The following is an 18,367-nucleotide window of genomic DNA, read 5'->3' as shown; positions in this document are numbered from 1 at the left end:
GGGACAGCAAGGAGTCTTTATCTTTTGCCAAGATAATTCATCCACCTGACAGGTGTGGCATATCAAGAAGTTGATTAAACAGCACGATCATTACACAGGTGCACCTTGTGCTGGGTACAATAAAAGGTGACTTTAAAATGTGCAGTTTTGTCACACATCACAATGCCACAGATGTCTCAAGTTTTCAGGGAGTGTGCAATTGGCATGCTGACTGCAGGTATGTCCACCAGAGCTGTTGCCAGATAATTCAATGTTAATTTCTCCACCATATGCCGCCTCCAACATCGTTTTAGAGACTTTGGCACTACGTCCAACCGGCCTCACAACCGCAGACCACATGTAATCACGCCAGGACCTCCACATCCGGCTTCTTCACATGCGGGTTCATCTGAGACCAGCCACCTGAACAGCTGATGAAACTGTGGGTTTGCACAACCAAATAATTTTTGCACACACTGTCAGAATTCGTCTCAGAGAAGCTTATCTGCTTGCTCGTTGCCCTCACCAGGGTCTTGACCTGAGTGCAGTTTGGCCTCGTAACTGACTTCATGTGGGCAAATGCTCACCTTCGATGGCCACTGGCAAGCTAGAGAAGTGTACTCTTCACAGAGATAACGTGACGAGATACTGAGGCCCATTGTTGTGTCAGCAAGATGTTGCAAGGATCTGTCCAACATTCCTGGATGTCCATGGCCTGCTTACTCACCAGCCATGTCACAGATTGAGCATGTTTGGGATGCTCTGGATCAACCGGTACAACAGAGTGTTCAAGTTCCCGCCAATATCCAGCAACTTCACACAGCCATTGAAGAGGAGTGGGACAACATTCCACAGGCCTCAATCAACAGCCTGATCAACTCTATGCGAAGGAGATGTGACTGATTTCCTTACATGAACTGTAACTCAGTAAAATCTTTGAAATTGTTGCATGTTGCATTTATATTTTTGTTCAGTATACATAGCGCTACATAGCGCTACATAGCGCTACATAGCGCTACATAGCTCTACATAGCTCTACATAGCTCTACATAGCTCTACATAGCTCCGCATAGCTCCACATAGCTCCACATAGCTCTACATAGCTCTACATAGCTCCACATAGCTCCACATAGCGCTACATAGCTCTACATAGCTCCACATAGCTCTACATAGCTCTACATAGCTCTACATAGCTCCACATAGCTCCATATAGCTCCACATAGCTCCACATAGCTCTACATAGCTCTACATAGCGCTACATAGCTCTGCATAGCTCCGCATAGCTCCGCATAGCTCCACATAGCTCTACATAGCTCTACATAGCTCCACATAGCTCCATATAGCTCTACATAGCTCTACATAGCTCTACATAGCGCTACATAGCGCTACATAGCTCTACATAGCTCCACATAGCTCCGCATAGCTCTACATAGCTCTATATAGCTCTACATAGCTCCACATAGCTCTACATAGCTCTACATAGCTCTCCAATGTGCTAATAAGGGCTTCTGTAACTTTTCTTTCACCTAGCTAATGCCGTAAGATCAACACAAATTCTCTTTCCGTCTTGGTACCCTGAGTTCTCCAACAAAAAAACGATCTACACTACCTCGGCCCAGACACACCTATAAGTGTGTAAGGCAGGGTTCCCCAACTGGCGGCCCACGGGCTGAATTTGGCCCGAAGTTTATTTTATTTGCCCGCACTATATTTCGGAGCAAAAACATTATTACAAAAAAATTATTATTGGACTTAAAATACTGTAAAAACACCAGCAAATCAGCTCCAAGTGACTTTAATTTTGGAAATCAGCTTCGAAGTACTCACAGACATAGAGAGAAACGTACCGTATATGTGATTGTATTCAAATGTAAGCAAGGTTTGAAATTTACGTTTTAGTCAAATATCATATCTGTTTGGGCTTCTTGCAATCTATTTCCAGTCTACAAATGATTTGTAATTAGGTTTTGGAGTCTTGACCATCCGCTCAAGAAGAAAAAAATTGTCCCTCGGCTGAATCTAGTTGATGATCCCTGGTGTAAGGTATAAACTCTGACACCATGTTAACAGTGTCAGTGAATCCCCTGCATTGCAGTAGCTTGTCATTGCAGTAGCTTGTTATTGCAGTAGCTTGTCATTGCAGTAGCTTGTCATTGCAGTAGCTTGTTATTGCAGTAGCTTGTCATTGCAGTAGCTTGTCATTGCAGTAGCTTGTTATTGCAGTAGCTTGTCATTGCAGTAGCTGGTGTACTTGCAGTAGCGTGTTATTGCAATAGCTCATGTCATTGCAGTGCTGTAGCTTGTCAATGCAGTAGCTGGTGTCATTGCAGTACCTTGTGTCATTGCAGTAGCTGGTGTCATTGCAGTAGCTCATGTCATTGCAGTACTGTAGCTTGTCATTGCAGTAGCTGGTGTCATTGCAGTGGCTCGTGTCATTGCAGTAGCTTGTCATTGCAGTAGCTGGTGTCATTGCAGTAGCTGGTGTCATTGCAGTAACTCATGTCATTGCAGTAGCGTGTCATTGCAGTAGCTCGTGTCATTGCAGTAGCTTGTCATTGCAGTAGCTTGTGTCATTGCAGTAGCTCGTGTCATTGCAGTAGCTTGTCATTGCTATAGCTAGTCATTGCAGTAGCTCGTGTCATTGCAGTAGCTCGTGTCATTGCAGTAACTCGTGTCATTGCAGTAGCTAGTCATTGCAGTAGCTTGTGTCATTGCAGTAGCTCGTGTCATTGTAGTAGCTTGTCATTGCAGTAGCTCATGTCATTGCAGTAGCTAGTCATTGCAGTAGCTTGTGTCATTGCAGTAGCTCGTGGCATTGCAGTAGCTAGTCATTGCAGTAGCTTGTGTCATTGCAGTAGCTCGTCATTGCAGTAGCCCGTCACTGCAGTAGCTTGTCATTGCAGTACCTTGTGTCATTGCAGTAGCAAGTCATTGCAGTAGCTTGTGTCATTGCAGTAGCTCATCATTGCAGTAGCGTGTCATTGCAGTAGCTTGTCATTGCAGCCTGTCTTCCTCTTTATCTTTCATTATTACACGCCCTCTCCCCTCCTTCATCACTCCCTTAGTTTCCACCCTCTCCTCCTCCTCTCCCTCTCTTCTACCCCTCGCTCGCTCTCTCCTCCCTCTCCTCCTCCTCTCTCTACCTCTCTCCTTACTCTCCTCTTTCCCTCCCTTCCTCTTCTCTCACACTCCTCTCACATAGAGAGCAAGGGAGAGGGAGAGAGAAAGAAAAGGTAGAGATAGTGAGAAGGGAGAGATAGTGAGAAAGAGAGACAGCTAAAGAGAGAGAAGAGAGAAAAGAGAGAGAGGGAGAGATAGTGAGAGGGGAGAGATAGCAAGACGGGAGAGATAGCGAGACGGGAGAGATAGTGATAAGGGAGAGATAGTGAACAAAAAAGAGGTAAAGAGAGAGAAATGGAGAGATACAGCAAAAGAGAGAAGTAGAGAGAGGGGAAGGAGAGAGAGACTATAAGCCTGAGGCAGTAGCCTTCCCTGGTGTCATCACTCTCTCAGGCCTATGATTCAGGGTTTACTCATTTGTAAGGAGAAAGTTCAAACTTGCCAACACTGCAGTGTTAGGATAATCCCTGCTATGATTTTGGGTGGAATTCAGATCAACCACAAGCTTCCAATGAATAGGTGGACAGGCATACAATATCCAGGCCACGCGCACAAACAAATATAAATTCACCACGCGCAGACAGACAAACAGTCAGACAGACCGACAAAGACAGAGACAGACAGACAGACAGACAGACAGACAGACAGACAGACAGACAGACAGACAGACAGACAGACAGACAGACAGACAGACAGACAGACAGACAGACAGACAGACAGACAGACAGACAGACAGGCAGACAGACAGAGACAGACAGAGACAGACAGGCAGACAAACAAGCAGACAAACAGAGACAGACAGAGAGTCAGACAGTCAGCCTGTCTCTGCATAGCTCTATGCAGCAACACACAAATCCAGGTCCTTCCTTCCTTCTTACGCACACACAAACGCATACATGCACGCACGTAAACACACACACATATACACACACACAGTGTAGCACAAGCTGCTGGTTGGTAAATAAGTTAGGTGAGGGAGAGTGAGAGTGAGAGAGAGTGAGAAAGTGAGTGAGAGAGGGAGACGGAGCGAGAGACCAAGAGAGAGCGAGAATGAGAGAGAGATGTGGGAGCTGCTGCAGCATTCCAGACTGGGCTCTGCTCACATTTCTTCTGAGGACGTGGAGAAGAGAGAGAGAGAGGGAGAGGAGACGCAGACAGGCAGAGATGCAGGCAGACAGACCTCCATTGAAAGGGCACTCCAATTTAAGGCGACTGACGGCCATAGTGTGAAACCAGAGACAGGGTTAGGTCATTTACCCTGACTGACAAAGACCTGAGAGAGGCTTACAGGATTTGGGCTCCAGTGCCGTAATATCTCAGCCAAATTACCATTTGGAGTTTTATACTGTCATATTTAAACAAAATCAACTAATAAATCAAGTCTCCATTTGTCTCATGTCAGTTGAGTTATTTCAGTACCTCTGTCAGCCTCAAATGACCCAGTAACTTGTGTCGAAGTCGGACAACAATGTCCTTTCCAGTCAGTAGCCTATTTCCTCTGTTTTGGGGACATTAGAAGAAGCATACTAACAGAACATCTTCATAGACCTGCTTTCCGTACAAGGCTTGGGCAGTTTACCGTATATACCGTATACCGGGGGTATTTGGAAATGGCCACGGGATGTTTTTTCAATACCGTCAATACCGTAGAAATGATTTCTAATCATTTCAATATTTGTAGGTACCTTTTAAGTAAATACCTGCAGTCGACTTGTGCAATACGTTAGAGGTTAAAACAGGTCAGGTTCTCCATTTCACCTGTCACCTCATTTTTCATGATGAACCTTCTCGTAGTCCCCAGTCACGTGGTGTTTGTTTACAAGCACACAACAACGTGAGACCGGAGCCTTGTGAGCCACTGTGGTGCAGCACTCTCCAGGTGATCTAGTTACAATATGGAATTAACAACTAAATGTTTGCCAGCTAGATATCTTGTAACTATTAAGTTAACTGTCTAAAATGTGCTACATGCTCTGCAGTTGTGCATTTGGTTTGCTAATTTAGTAGCTAGTTAGCTATCTAACTAAGTGCTTAGCTTCTCGCAAATTCAAGCTCCGCTTGGTAACGGCCGAGAACACCCTCCTGGATCAAGAGCCTTGCTATCTAATATTTGTTTCATACGTGCAGCAAACTGTGTAGCATTTTTGAGTTACTTGTATAACTTTGTGAGCTGGGATGTCTGTCCTGCAAATCATTTATGCCAGAGACTGTATAAAATGTTTGCAATGCGCTTGTTAGCATTTAGTTAGCATATGGGATTTTACATGTACTTGTTAGCATTGCTAACCTTCGGATCTCAGCGGCTCAGTGGGGTTTGAAAATAGCGCTCCTTGTGTTCAGTGCCGGTATTAACGAATATCCCGTGATGTTACAAGGTCGATATGAAGGTAAGACAATTTGGATACCGCCTAAGTCTATTCCACACTAATCAATTATTCATAACTCTCTGGTTGTCTCCACTTCATTGGAGTGATCTCCTCGCCTCTCAGACCCTCTCCGAGGCTGTCCTCAGCCATCACTATGACATATTGTGTGAAATGCCCCAGAGCTGAGGACTGTAACCTGATAGGTGTGGCTAAATAAAGAAATAGCCACAACAGTTCTGATAAACAGGAGGAATGTTGCCGAGGCCGGCGCTGGGGTCTGACGAGGTGTTATCCAGGTCTAGAGAACTGAAAACACACACGCAGCATTACGCAAGACAACAAGCAGTAATAAAAACATGTATAACACACAAGCACACACACACACACACACACACATGATAGGAGAGAGGACAGGACTGCTGCTGCAATCCAATCACAGCACTCAGCAAAAGAGGCTCTGACCAATTAGAACAAGGTTCTGTCGTCTGACCTATAAATACATTCTTACAGGAAGCTATAAAACTCAATTGGAAGCACCATAGAGACAAATTTAAACTGGATGTGGCAAAGAATCAATTCCCTTTGGGAACCCATTTTGGGAATCATATTGGGAGTCATATCGACAAGGGGCTAACTTTAATCGAGCACACACTACAACCAATCTTACAAGGAATTTAAAGGGATATTTTGGGATTTTGGCAATCTACATCCCCAGAGTTAGATTAGTTCATGGGCACCATTTTTATGTCTTTGCATGCAGTTTGAAGGAAGCTGCTAACTAGGGCTAGCGCAATTGCTAACTAGCATCAGCGCAAAGACCGGAGGTCTTTGGGTATCTGCTAGCATAGCATTGGCTCACAAAACTACCTCTAACTTCCTTACTACTAAACACAGAGACATGCAAATGGTATCCACGAGTTCATCTGACCCTGTGGAAGTAGATAAAGGGCCCAAATCCTGAAGTATCCCTTTAAACTGAGGAGCAAGTGGGTCAAATTCTGTTCCAAGAGACCCATCCGTCAGATAGCATAACAAGCATGCATACTGGCATTCTCCCCAGACTAGGAGAGGTGCTTTCTCAACAAGAGGATAGGTGAGAGAGGGACTGCATTTGAAAAGGGGGAGAGGTGCTTTCTCAACAAGAGGATAGGTGAGAGAGGGACTGCATGTGGAAAGGGGGAGAGTTGCTGTTTCAACAACTGGGAAGAGATAGAGGAGCAGCATTTTGCAAGGCACCATCAGAGATATGTGAAAGATCATATTGGACAGATCCCATGGTGCAGAGAGAGAGATAAGGCTGCAGTAGGAGAGGATTCTGACCTGAAGACAGGAGACTGATCTCCTTCACCCAAATCCAGAAAGCTGATGTTCTGAAAGAGCTGCAAAATCTGGACCCCTACAAATCAGCTGGGCTAGAAAATCTGGACCCTTTCTTTCTAAAATGATCTGCCGAAATTGTTGCAACCCCTATTACTAGCCTGTTCAACCTCTCTTTCGTATCATCTGAGATCCCCAAAGATTGGAAAGCTGCTGCGGTCATCCCCCTCTTCAAAGGGGGAGACACTCTAGACTCAAACTGCTACAGACCTATATCTATCCTACCCTGCCTTTCTAAGGTCTTCGAAGCCAAGTTAACAAACAGATCACCGACCATTTCGAATCCCACCGTACCTTCTCCACTATGTAATCTGGTTCCCGAGATGGTCATGGGTGCACCTCAGCCACACTCAAGGTCCTAAACGATGTCATAACCGCCATCGATAAGAGGCAAAACTGTGCAGCTGTATTCATCGACCTGGCCAAGGCTTTCGACTCTGTCAATCACCACATTCTTATCGGCAGACTCAACAGCCTTGGTTTCTCAAGTGACTGCCTCGCCTGGTTCACCAAGTACTTCTAAGATAGAGTTCAGTGTGTCAAATCGGAGGGCCTGTTGTCCGGACCTCTGGCAGTCTCTATGGGGGTGCCACAGGGTTCAATTCTCTGGCCGACTCTCTTCTCTGTATACATCAATGATGTCGCTCTTGCTGCTGCCGCAGACGATACCATTCTGTATACTTCTGGCCCTTCTTTGGACACTGTGTTAACTAACCTCCAGATGAGCTTCAATGCCATACAACTCTCCTTCCGTTGCCTCCAACTGCTCTTAAATGCAAGTAAATCTAAACGCATGCTCTTCAACCAATTGCTGCCTGCACCTGCCCGCCCGTTCAGCATCACTACTCTGGACGGTTCTGACTTAGAGTATGTGGACAACTACAAATACCTAGGTGTCTGGTTAGACTGTAAACTCTCCTTCCAGACTCACATTAATCATCTCCAATCCAAAATTAAATCTAGAATCAGCTCCCTATTTCGCAACAAAGCATCCTTCACTCATGCTGCCAAACATACCCTCGTAAAACTAACTATCCTACCGATCCTTGACTTCAGTGATGTCAAAATAGCCTCCAACACTCTACTCAGCAAATTGGATGTAGTCTATCAGTGCCATCCGTTTTGTCACCAAAGCCCCATATACTACCCACCACTGCGACCTGTGTGCTCTCATTGGCTGGCCCTCGCTTCATATTCATCGCCAAACCCTTTGGCTCGAGGTCATCTATAAGTCTTTGCTAGATAAAGTCCCGCCTTATCTCAGCTCACTGGTCACCATAGCAGCACCCACATGTAGCACGCGCTCCAGCAGGTATATTTCACTGGTCACCCCCAAAGCCAATTCCTCCTTGGTCGCCTTTCCTTCCAGTGCTCTGCTGCCAATGACTGGAACGAACTGCAAAAATCACTGAAGCTGGAGACTCATATGTCCCTCACTAACTTTAAGCACCAGCTGTCAGAGCAGCTCACAGATCACTGCACCTGTACATAGCCCATCTGTAATAAGCCCATCCAACTACCTCATCCCCATACTATTATTTATTTATTTTGCTCCTTTGCACCCCAGTATCTCTACTTGCACATTCATCTTCTGCACATCTATCACTACAGTGTTTAATTCCTATATTGTAATTATTTCGCCACTATGGCCTATTTATTGCCTTACCTCCCTTATCCTACCTCATTTGCACACACTGTATTAAGACTTTTTCTATTGTGTATGTTTGTTTATCCCATGTGTAACTCTGTGTTGTTGTTTGTGTCGCACTGCTTTGCTTTATCTTGGCCAGGTCGCAGTTGTAAATGAGAACTTGTTCTCAACTTGCCTACCTGGTTAAATACAGGTGAAAAAATGTTGTTGTTTTTTTAACTAGAAACTCCTTGGTAGGACTGACAGGCTAAAGATTTACTGAACAGCTCAGCTCAGTCCTCTCTAGAGAGGTGTTACTATATTTTACAGTCAGTGCTAGACATCCATAATCTATCCACAAAAAGTGATGTTGGACAATTTCGCTTAACACGCATATAGAGGACACACCCCCAACACACACATACACACACACAGATGATACACACACACACACACACACACACACACACACACACACACACACACACACACACACACACACACACACACACACACACACACACACACACACACACACACACTGAATGGACACTGAACGGACACTGAATGGAGACTGAACACACACTGAATGGACACTGAACACACACTGAATGGACACTGAACACACACTGAATGGACACTGAACGGACACAGAATGGAGACTGAACACACACTGAATGGACACTGAACACACACTGAATGGACACTGAACACACACTGAATGGACACTGAACACACACTGAATGGACACTGAACAGACACTGAATGGACACTGAACAGACACTGAATGGACACTGAACAGACAATGAATGGACACTGAACAGACACTGAATGGACACTGAACACACACTGAATGGACACTGAACAGACACTGAATGGACACTGAACAGACACTGAATGGACACTGAACAGACACTGAATGGACACTGAACAGACTCTGAATGGACACTGAACAGACTCTGAATGGACACTGAACAGACACTGAATGGACACTGAACAGACTCTGAATGGACACTGAACAGACCTGTTACCCACCTTTAGATCTCGATGCACCACGCCCATTTGATGGCAGTGTAGCACCGCCTCCACGATCTGCTGGATGCAATGACTGCATGCAAACACCAGGGGGCGCATGTTAGTCTGGTTAGCATAGCTACAATTCCATGCACAGGTTAGGGAGGAGGGTAGGGTAAGGGGTAGAGGTAGAGGTGGGGGGGTAGGGGGAGCGGGGAAGAGTTGTAGAGGGGAGGTAGGCGGAGGAGGACGGTAGCGGGAGGAGGAAGAGGGGAGGAGGGAGGAGGAAGGTAGAGGGAGGACGACGGGGGGGTTGGGGGAGGAGGGGTCTTCTGTCACCAGCCTTGTCCAACCCATGGCCTAGCCAAGCGAAAGGACAACAACTTGGCGGTAGAACGGCCAATAGGTGTGTATTATGTGACTTTAGGTAGAATATCATCACCTGGAGCTCCAAAGTATTTGTCTAGGTACTCTTTATTGTAAACTGTTAAAACCTGTCAATGAGAACGTTCCATTGTCAAAGTAACAAAGATCTCCATGGAGGGCCAATGGATTCCACTGGCTCCATTTTGAGAAAGGTCAAAGGGCAAAATGCTCCCTCCCTCTCTTTCATTTAGGTGACCAATGATCTTAAAGAAATGTATAGGTTTGAGCATTCTGGTGGAGCCTCCTGGACTAGAGTTGGGACTAGGGGAGGGAGAGGCGACTAGTGGAGGGAGAAGGTAGAGGGGACTAGGGGAGGGGGGGGAGTAGGGGAGGGAGGGGGGAGTAGGGGAGGGATAGGGGACTAGGGGAGGGAGAGGGGACTAGGGGAAGGAGATGGGACTAGGGGAGGGATAGGGGACTAGGGGAGGGAGAGGGGACTAGGGGAGGGAGAGGGGATTAGAGGAGGGAGGGGGACTAGGGGAGGGAGGGGGGAGTAGGGGAGGGAGGGGGGACTAGGGGAGGGAGGGGGGACTAGGGGAAGGAGGGGGGACTAAGGGAGGGAGGGGGGACTAGGGGAAGGAGGGGGGACTAGGGGAGGGAGGGGGGACTAGGGGAGGGTTGGGGGACTAGGGTAAGGAGGGGGGACTAGGGGAGGGAGGGGGGACCAGGGGAGGGAGGGGGGACTAGGGGAAGGAGAGGGGACTAGGGGATGGAGGGGGGACTAGGAGAGGGAGGGGGGAGAGGATGTGGTAAGGGGTGTGGCTTTCTATCCCACAACTAAAAACAACACATTGAAAAGATTATCTTAAGACCAACAGCATCCCTATTTGTGTACCTATCCAGCCTTCTGCTGACCCAACTGGCACCATTGTGTCTATTCAGACACAGACCACATGACCAACGGGCTAAAAATACATGGATGTAAAAACTACACAGATACAGTAGGAAGAGTACGGACTGGATTGGTGTAGTTGTGATGAGGTCTGGACTGGTGTAGTTATGATGAGGTCTGGACTGGTTATGATGAGGTCTGGACTGGTGTAGTTATGATGAGGTCTTTACAGGTGTAGTTATGATGAGGTCTGGACGGGTGTAGTTATGATGAGGTCTGGACAGGTGTAGTTATGATGAGGTCTGGACGGGTGTAGTTATGATGAGGTCTGGACGGGTGTAGTTATGATGAGGTCTGGACTGGTGTAGTTATGATGAGGCCTGGACTGGTGTAGTTATGATGAGGTCTGGACAGGTGTAGTTATGATGAGGTCTGGACAGGTGTAGTTATGATGAGGTCTGGACTGGTGTAGTTATGATGAGGTCTGGACTGGTTTAGGTATGATGAGGTCTGGACTGGTGTAGTTATGATGAGGTCTGGACTGGTTTAGGTATGATGAGTAGGTAGGGCGGCAGGTAGCCTAACAGTTAAGCACGTTTGGCCAGTTACCGAAACGTTGCTAATTCGACTCCCCAAGCCGACTAGGTGAAAAATAAGTTGATGTGCCCTTGAGCAATCAATCAATCAAATGTATTTATAAAGCCTTTTTTTACATCAGCTGATGTCACAAAGTGCTGTACAGAAACCCAGCCTAAAACCCCAAACAGCAAGCAAGGCACTTAACCTGAATTGCTCCTGTAAGTCGCTCTGGATAAGAGCGTCTGTTAAATGTACAAATAAATTAGGTCTGAACTGGTGTAGTTATGATGAGGTCTGAACTGGTGTAGTTATGATGAGGTCTGGACTGGTGTAGTTATGATGAGGTCTGAACTGGGGTAATTATGATGAGGTCTGGACTGGTGTAGTTATGATGAGGTCTGGACTGGTGTAGTTATGATGAGGTCTGAACTGGTGTAGTTATGATGAGGTCTGGACTGGTGTAGTTATGATGAGGTCTGAACTGGGGTAATTATGATGAGGTCTGGACTGGTGTAGTTATGATGAGGTCTGGACTGGTGTAGTTATGATGAGGTCTGGACTGGTGTAGTTATGATGAGGTCTGGACTGGTGTAGTTATGATGAGGCCTGGACTGGTGTAATTATGATGAGGTCTGGACTGGTGTAGTTATGATGAGGTCTGGACAGGTGTAGTTATGATGAGGTCTGGACTGGTGTAGTCATGATGAGGTCTGGACTGGTGTAGTTATGATGAGGTCTAGACTGGTGTAGTTATGATGAGGTCTGAACTGGTGTAGTTATGATGAGGTCTAGACTGGTGTAGTTATGATGAGGCCTGGACTGGTGTAGTTATGATGAGGTCTGGACTGGTGTAGTTATGATGAGGTCTGGACTGGTGTAGTTATGATGAGGTCTGGACTGTGCACAGATTGGCATATATCTTTGTGGGGAGGAGATAGATATACAGTATAGGTAGAGGCCATGGATACACACGCATGTTGGGTTGGCTTCGGGGGTGTGAGGGGGATTGTCTGTTCACTTTTACTTCCGTGGTCCAGGACTGTGTGTTTTTCAGGACAGGGGAGGGTAAAAAGGATAAATCACTGGTTTTCCGTCTGTCAAGCAAATGGCAAAAAATATATATATTTATTTTACTAGGTAAGTTAATAATAAGTTAATAATAATAAGTTAATAATAATAAGTTAATAATAATAAGTTAATAATAATAAGTTAATAATAATAAGTTTAGCAGGTAATAATAGAGAGGTGTACGGGGTAAACTTATTTTAATATACTGAATGCAATATATTGATCTCACACTGACATTTGCAGAAGATGTGTGTGTCCGCAGTAAATCATTATTTGTGTCCAAAATTTACAGTTCATAGAATATTGACTTTTCAGTCCAGGAAATGTACATTCACATGTTAGTCATTCATCAGAAGCTCTTATCCAGAGAGACTTACAGGAACAATTTGGGTTAAGTGCCTTGCTCAAGGGCAGATTTTTCCCCTAGTTGGCTAGGTTACTAGCCCCGGTGGGCACCAGACACGCAGAGAGTGTACAACGCTGTCATCAAGGCAAAGGGTGGCTACTTTGAAGAATCTCAAATATAAAATATATTTTGATTTCTTTATCACTTTATTGGTGACTACATGATTCTATATGTGTTATTTCATAGTTTTTGAGGTCTTCACTATAATTCTACAATGTAGAAAATAGTAAAAATAAAGAAAAACCCTTGAATGAGTGGGTGTGTCCAAACTTTTGACTGGTACTGTATATATTCAGACCCTTTCCTATGAGACAAGAAATGGAGCTCAGGTGCATCCTGTTTCCATTGATCATCCTTGAGATGTTTCTACAACTTGATTAGGAGTCCACCTGCGGTAAATTCAATTGATTGTACATGATTTGGAAAGGCACACACCTGTCTATATTAGGTCCCACAGTTGACAGTGCATGTCAGAGCAAAAACCAAGCCATGAGATCGAAGGAATTGTCCATAGAGATCAGAGAGAATTGTGTCGAGGCACAGATCTGAGGAAAGGTACCAACAAATGTCTGCAGCATTGAAGGTCCCCAACAACACAGTTGTCTCCATCTTTCTTAAATGGAAGGAATTTGAAACCACCAAGACTCTTCCTAGAACTGGCCACCCGGCCAAACTGAGCAATCAGGGGAGAAGGGCCTTGGTCAGGGAGGTAACCAAGAACCTGATGGTCACTCAAACAGAGCTCTAGAGTTCCTCTCTGGAGATGGAGAACCTTCCAGAAGGACAACAATCTCTTCAGCACTCAACCAATCAGGCCTTCATGGTAGAGTGGCCAGACGGAAGCCACTCCTCAGTAAAAGGCACATGACAGCTCACTTGGTGTTTGCCAAAAGGCACCTAAAGGACTCTCAGACCATGAGAAACAAGATTCTCTGATCTGAGGAACCCAAGATTGGACTCTTTAGCCTAAATGCCAAACATCACATCTGGAGGAAACCTGGCACCATCCATACAGTGAAGCATGGTGGTGGCAGCATGCTGTGGGGATGTTTTTCTGCGGCAGGGACTGGGAGACTAGTCAGGATTGCAGGAAAGATGAACAAAGCAAAGTACAGAAAAATCCTTGATTAAAACCTGCTCCAGAGCACTCAGGACCTCAGACTGGGGCAAAGGTTCACCTTCTAACAGGACAACGAACATAAGCTCACAGCCAAGACAATGCAGGAGTGGCTTCGGGACAAGTCTCTGAATGTCCTTGAGTGAGACAGCCAGAGCCCGGACTTAAACCCAATCGAATATCTCTGGAGAAACCTGAAAATAGCTGTGCAGCGATGCTCCCCATCCAACCTGACAGAGCTTGAGAGGATCTGCAGAGAAGAATGGGAGAAACTCCCCAAATAGAGGTGTGCCAAGCCTGTAGCGTCGTACCCAAGAAGACTCAATGCTCTAGTTGCTGCCAAAGGTGCTTCAACAAAAGTACTGAGTAAAAAGTTGAAATGTGGTGGAATTGCGCCGAAGTGGATGTTTGCCGTTTTACAGGCCCTTAACCAACCAATTGTTCTACTTTGTGTGTTTTTTCACATTGTTTGTAACTTATTTTGTATATAATGTTGATGCTACAGTCCCTTATGACCGAAAAGAGCTTCTTATCAGAACAGCGATTATTCACCTCCAACTGGATGAAGATTTTTTCTTTAATGAGTCTGATAGGATGGATATACTGTTGCTCTCAGACAAGGCCCAAATCCCCATCATTCGCATGAAGAAAATAAGGAAATCCAGGGGGCGGAGATCAGGGTGCCTTGTGAGAATTTGTTGGCGAGTAGATAACCCGCCTCTACCATCCGCTATATTGGCCAACGTGCAATCTCTGGAGAATAAACTGGATGAGCACCGTTCGACATTAAAAACTCTAATATCTTATGTTTTACCAAGTTGTGGCTGAAGGACGACACGGATAATCTACAGTTGGCTGTTTTCTCAGTGCATCGGCAGGACAGAACAGCTACATCCGGTAAGACGACGGGTGTCAATAACAGCTGGTGCACAATGTTTAATTTTAATGTAGTCTTGAGGTATTGCTCGCCTGAGGCAGAGTACCTCATGATAAGCTGTAGACAACACTATCTACCAAGAGTTAATCTATATTTTTCATGGCCGTATTTTTACCACCACAAACCGATGCTGGCACTAAGACCGCACTCAACGAGCTGTATAAGGCCATAAACAAACAAGAAAATGCTCATCCAGAAGCGGCGCTCCTAGTGGCTGGGTACTTTAATGCAGGCAAACTTAAGTCAGTTTTACCTCATTTCAACCTGCATGTTACATGTGCAACCAGAGGAAAAAAAACTCTAGACCAACTCTAATCGACACACAGGGAAGAGTACAAAGCTCTCCCTCGCCCTCCATTTGGCAAATCTGACCATAATTACATCTTCCTGATTCCTGCTTACAAGCAAAACCTAACGCAGGAAGTAGCAGTGACTCTCAATCACACTCCACATTGTCTATTCCCACCTGGACAAAAGGAACACCTATGTGAGAATGCTGTTCATTGACTTCAGCTCAGCGTTCAACACCATAGTGTTAAAATCTGTACAAAATACTGTAAAACTCATAATCTGGCAGTGTGGTTTAATTTGAAACTATTCCTCAACAAGATGCGTTAGAAAAAGGTGATTTTTTAAACTAGTTGTTACTCAACTCGCTAGTCGCTCATTAAAAACTATTTCTGATTACCTGTCTAAAAAGGGAAATAATTGTTCAGTAGGCTAAGTAAATTCCCTTTGTTTTCTAAACACATGGCACACATCTTAGGTTGCGGTTGGTATCAGACCGTAATGGTTTATGTTAGAGTAAAGAATGCTATAGTATCTATCCTGTCAGCTATATACCCTCAGGCTTAGGTGATGTTGTTGTCGAGTGCTGTAGCGTAGCTGCATATGTGTCCTGAGATGCTTTCCAATGGGAGAAGGGAAGGAGGCAGGGGGGGAGGGATGAGAGGAGGAGGGGAGGAGGCAGGGGGGGAGGGATGAGAGGAGGAGGGGAGGAGGCAGGGGGGGAGGGATGAGAGGAGGAGGGGAGGAGGCAGGGCGGAGGGATGAGAGGAGGAGGGGAGGAGGCAGGAGGGAGGGATGAGAGGAGGAGGGGAGGAGGCAGGGCGGAGGGATGAGAGGAGGAGGGGAGGAGGCAGGGGGGGAGGGATGAGAGGAGGAGGGGAGGAGGCAGGGGGGAGGGATGAGAGGAGGAGGGGAGGGGGCAGGGGGGGAGGGATGAGAGGAGGAGGGGAGGAGGCAGGGGGGGAGGGATGAGAGGAGGAGGGGAGGAGGCAGGGGGGAGGGATGAGAGGAGGAGGGGAGGAGGCAGGGGGGAGGGATGAGAGGAGGAGGGGAGGAGGCAGGGGGGGAGGGATGAGAGGAGGAGGGGAGGAGGCAGGGGGGAGGGATGAGAGGAGGAGGGGAGGAGGCAGGGGGGAGGGATGAGAGGAGGAGGGGAGGAGGCAGGGGGGGAGGGGTGAGAGGAGGAGGGGAGGAGGCAGGGGGGAGGGATGAGAGGAGGAGGGGAGGAGGCAGGGGGGAGGGATGAGAGGAGGAGGGGAGGAGGCAGGGGGGAGGGATGAGAGGAGGAGGGGAGGAGGCAGGGGGGAGGGATGAGAGGAGGAGGGGAGGAGGCAGGAGGGAGGGATGAGAGGAGGAGGGGAGGAGGCAGGGGGGAGGGATGAGAGGAGGAGGGGAGGAGTCAGGGGGGAGGGATGAGAGGAGGAGGGGAGGAGGCAGGGGGGAGGGATGAGATGAGGAGGGGAGGAGGCAGGGGGGAGAGGAGGAGGGGAGGAGGCAGGGGGGAGAGGAGGAGGGGAGGAGGAGGGGGGAGGGATGAGAGGAGGAGGGGAGGAGGCAGGGGGGGGGGTGAGAGGAGGAGGGGAGGAGGCGGGGGGAGGGATGAGAGGAGGAGGGGAGGAGGCAGGGGGGAGGGATGAGAGGAGGATGGGAGGAGGCAGGGGGGAGGGATGAGAGGAGGAGGGGAGGAGGCAGGGGGGAGAGGAGGAGGTGAGGAGGAGGGGGAGGGATGAGAGGAGGAGGGGAGGAGGCAGGGGGGAGGGATGAGAGGAGGAGGGGAGGAGGCAGGGGGGAGGGATGAGAGGAGGAGGCAGGGGGGAGGGATGAGAGGAGGAGGGGAGGAGGCAGGAGGGAGGGATGAGAGGAGGAGGGGAGGAGGCAGGGGGGAGGGATGAGAGGAGGAGGGGAGGAGGCAGGGGGGAGGGATGAGAGGAGGAGGGGAGGAGGCAGGGGGGATGAGAGGAGGAGGGGAGGAGGCAGGGCGGAGGGATGAGAGGAGGAGGGGAGGAGGCAGGGGGGAGGGATGAGAGGAGGAGGGGAGGAGGCAGGGGGGGAGGGATGAGAGGAGGAGGGGATTGAGGGAGCGATGGAGATCAGAGTGAACAAGGGAAACCTGGACCCTGCTGGGATATCAAACCGTGTTGTGTGCATCTCAAATGGCACCCTATTCCCTATATAGGGCCCATAGGGTTGTGGTCAAAAATAGTGTACTATATACAGAATATGGTGTCATTTGGGACAGGCATTGGACAGAGGAAAGGTCACTGCAGCCTGAGAAGCTTGGCACGTGCACTGGGATGACGGTTTGAGAGGACTGGAGCGGGGTCAAAGTTTTGGGGAGGGAGTGGGAGTCAGTGAATCATCGCAACAAGAAGAAATTAACCTCTGATAGAATAATAGTGTAGAACATTTAAACATACAGGAACTCGACAGAGCAACAGACAAACTGACAAACTGATCGACGGACACACAGATAGACAGACTGAGACAGAGGAGGGGGCGTGCAGGCAGATGTGCAGGGGTTGAGGGTGTGGGGGGGCAGTCAGATGTGCAGGGGTTGAGAGTGGGGGGGGGCAGTCAGAGAAAGGAGGGAAGTTGGTTTCTAGACATACTGACCTTCAGGTCCCTGTGCACTATGTCATGTTGGTGAATGTGATGAACACTGTCTAGAATCTGAGTGATACAATGACTGTGAAGACAAAACAGAGATAAGGAGAGGAGAGGAGGGAGAGATGGAGGGAGGGCAAGGTGGAAGGAGAGGAGGGAGAGATGGAGGGAGGGCAAGGTGGAAGGAGAGGAGATAAGAAGGTGGAGGAGACAAGTGGACAGGTGAACATAATGATGTGAGGTGGAAGTGAAAAAAGAATGGGGGGAGGGATGAGAGAGAAAGGAGGAGAGAAGGAGGAGAAGAGTTGATAGAGATGTTTGAGCCAGAAGGGTACAGGAAAAGTGAGGAGGAGGGAGTGAGGGATGGGAGGAACAGGGAGATGGAGAGAGAAATGGAAGGAGGAGGGGAAGTGAATAAATGCAGTGAGGAGTGAGGAGACAAAACCGTTTTAAACATGATGAGACACAAGACTACCAACAACGGCACAGCCAGACAAACTCAGAACACAGAGAGAGGAGAGAGAGAGGAGAGAGAGAGAGACAGGAGGAGGATAGAGAGAGAGAGAGAGGGAGAAAGAGAGAGACAGGAGGAGGATAGAGAGAGAGAGAGAGAGAGAGAGAGAG

General features: G+C 47.6%; 1 protein-coding gene across 18 annotated transcripts in view; it reads right to left on the bottom strand.

Moving 5' to 3' along the window:
* The window catches only part of LOC139544995 (calcium/calmodulin-dependent protein kinase type II subunit beta-like), a 151,963-nt gene that overhangs the window by 86,442 nt on the left and 47,154 nt on the right, over nucleotides 1–18,367 (bottom strand). For 17 of the 18 annotated variants that reach the window (XM_071352279.1, XM_071352280.1, XM_071352283.1 and 14 more), the window contains exon 6: nucleotides 9,508–9,580. In XM_071352279.1, the coding sequence (XP_071208380.1) occupies nucleotides 9,508–9,580 (73 nt within the window). Of the gene's footprint in view, nucleotides 1–9,507; nucleotides 9,581–17,752; nucleotides 17,826–18,367 lie in introns of all 18 variants that reach the window. The other variant, XM_071352281.1, reaches the window with a different exon arrangement.

This window comes from Salvelinus alpinus, chromosome 19 (assembly GCF_045679555.1).
Source record: "Salvelinus alpinus chromosome 19, SLU_Salpinus.1, whole genome shotgun sequence".
Classification (NCBI taxonomy): Eukaryota; Metazoa; Chordata; class Actinopteri; order Salmoniformes; family Salmonidae; genus Salvelinus; species Salvelinus alpinus.
Note: the sequence above shows the minus strand (reverse complement) of the source record. Positions and strands in the feature narration are given on the sequence as shown.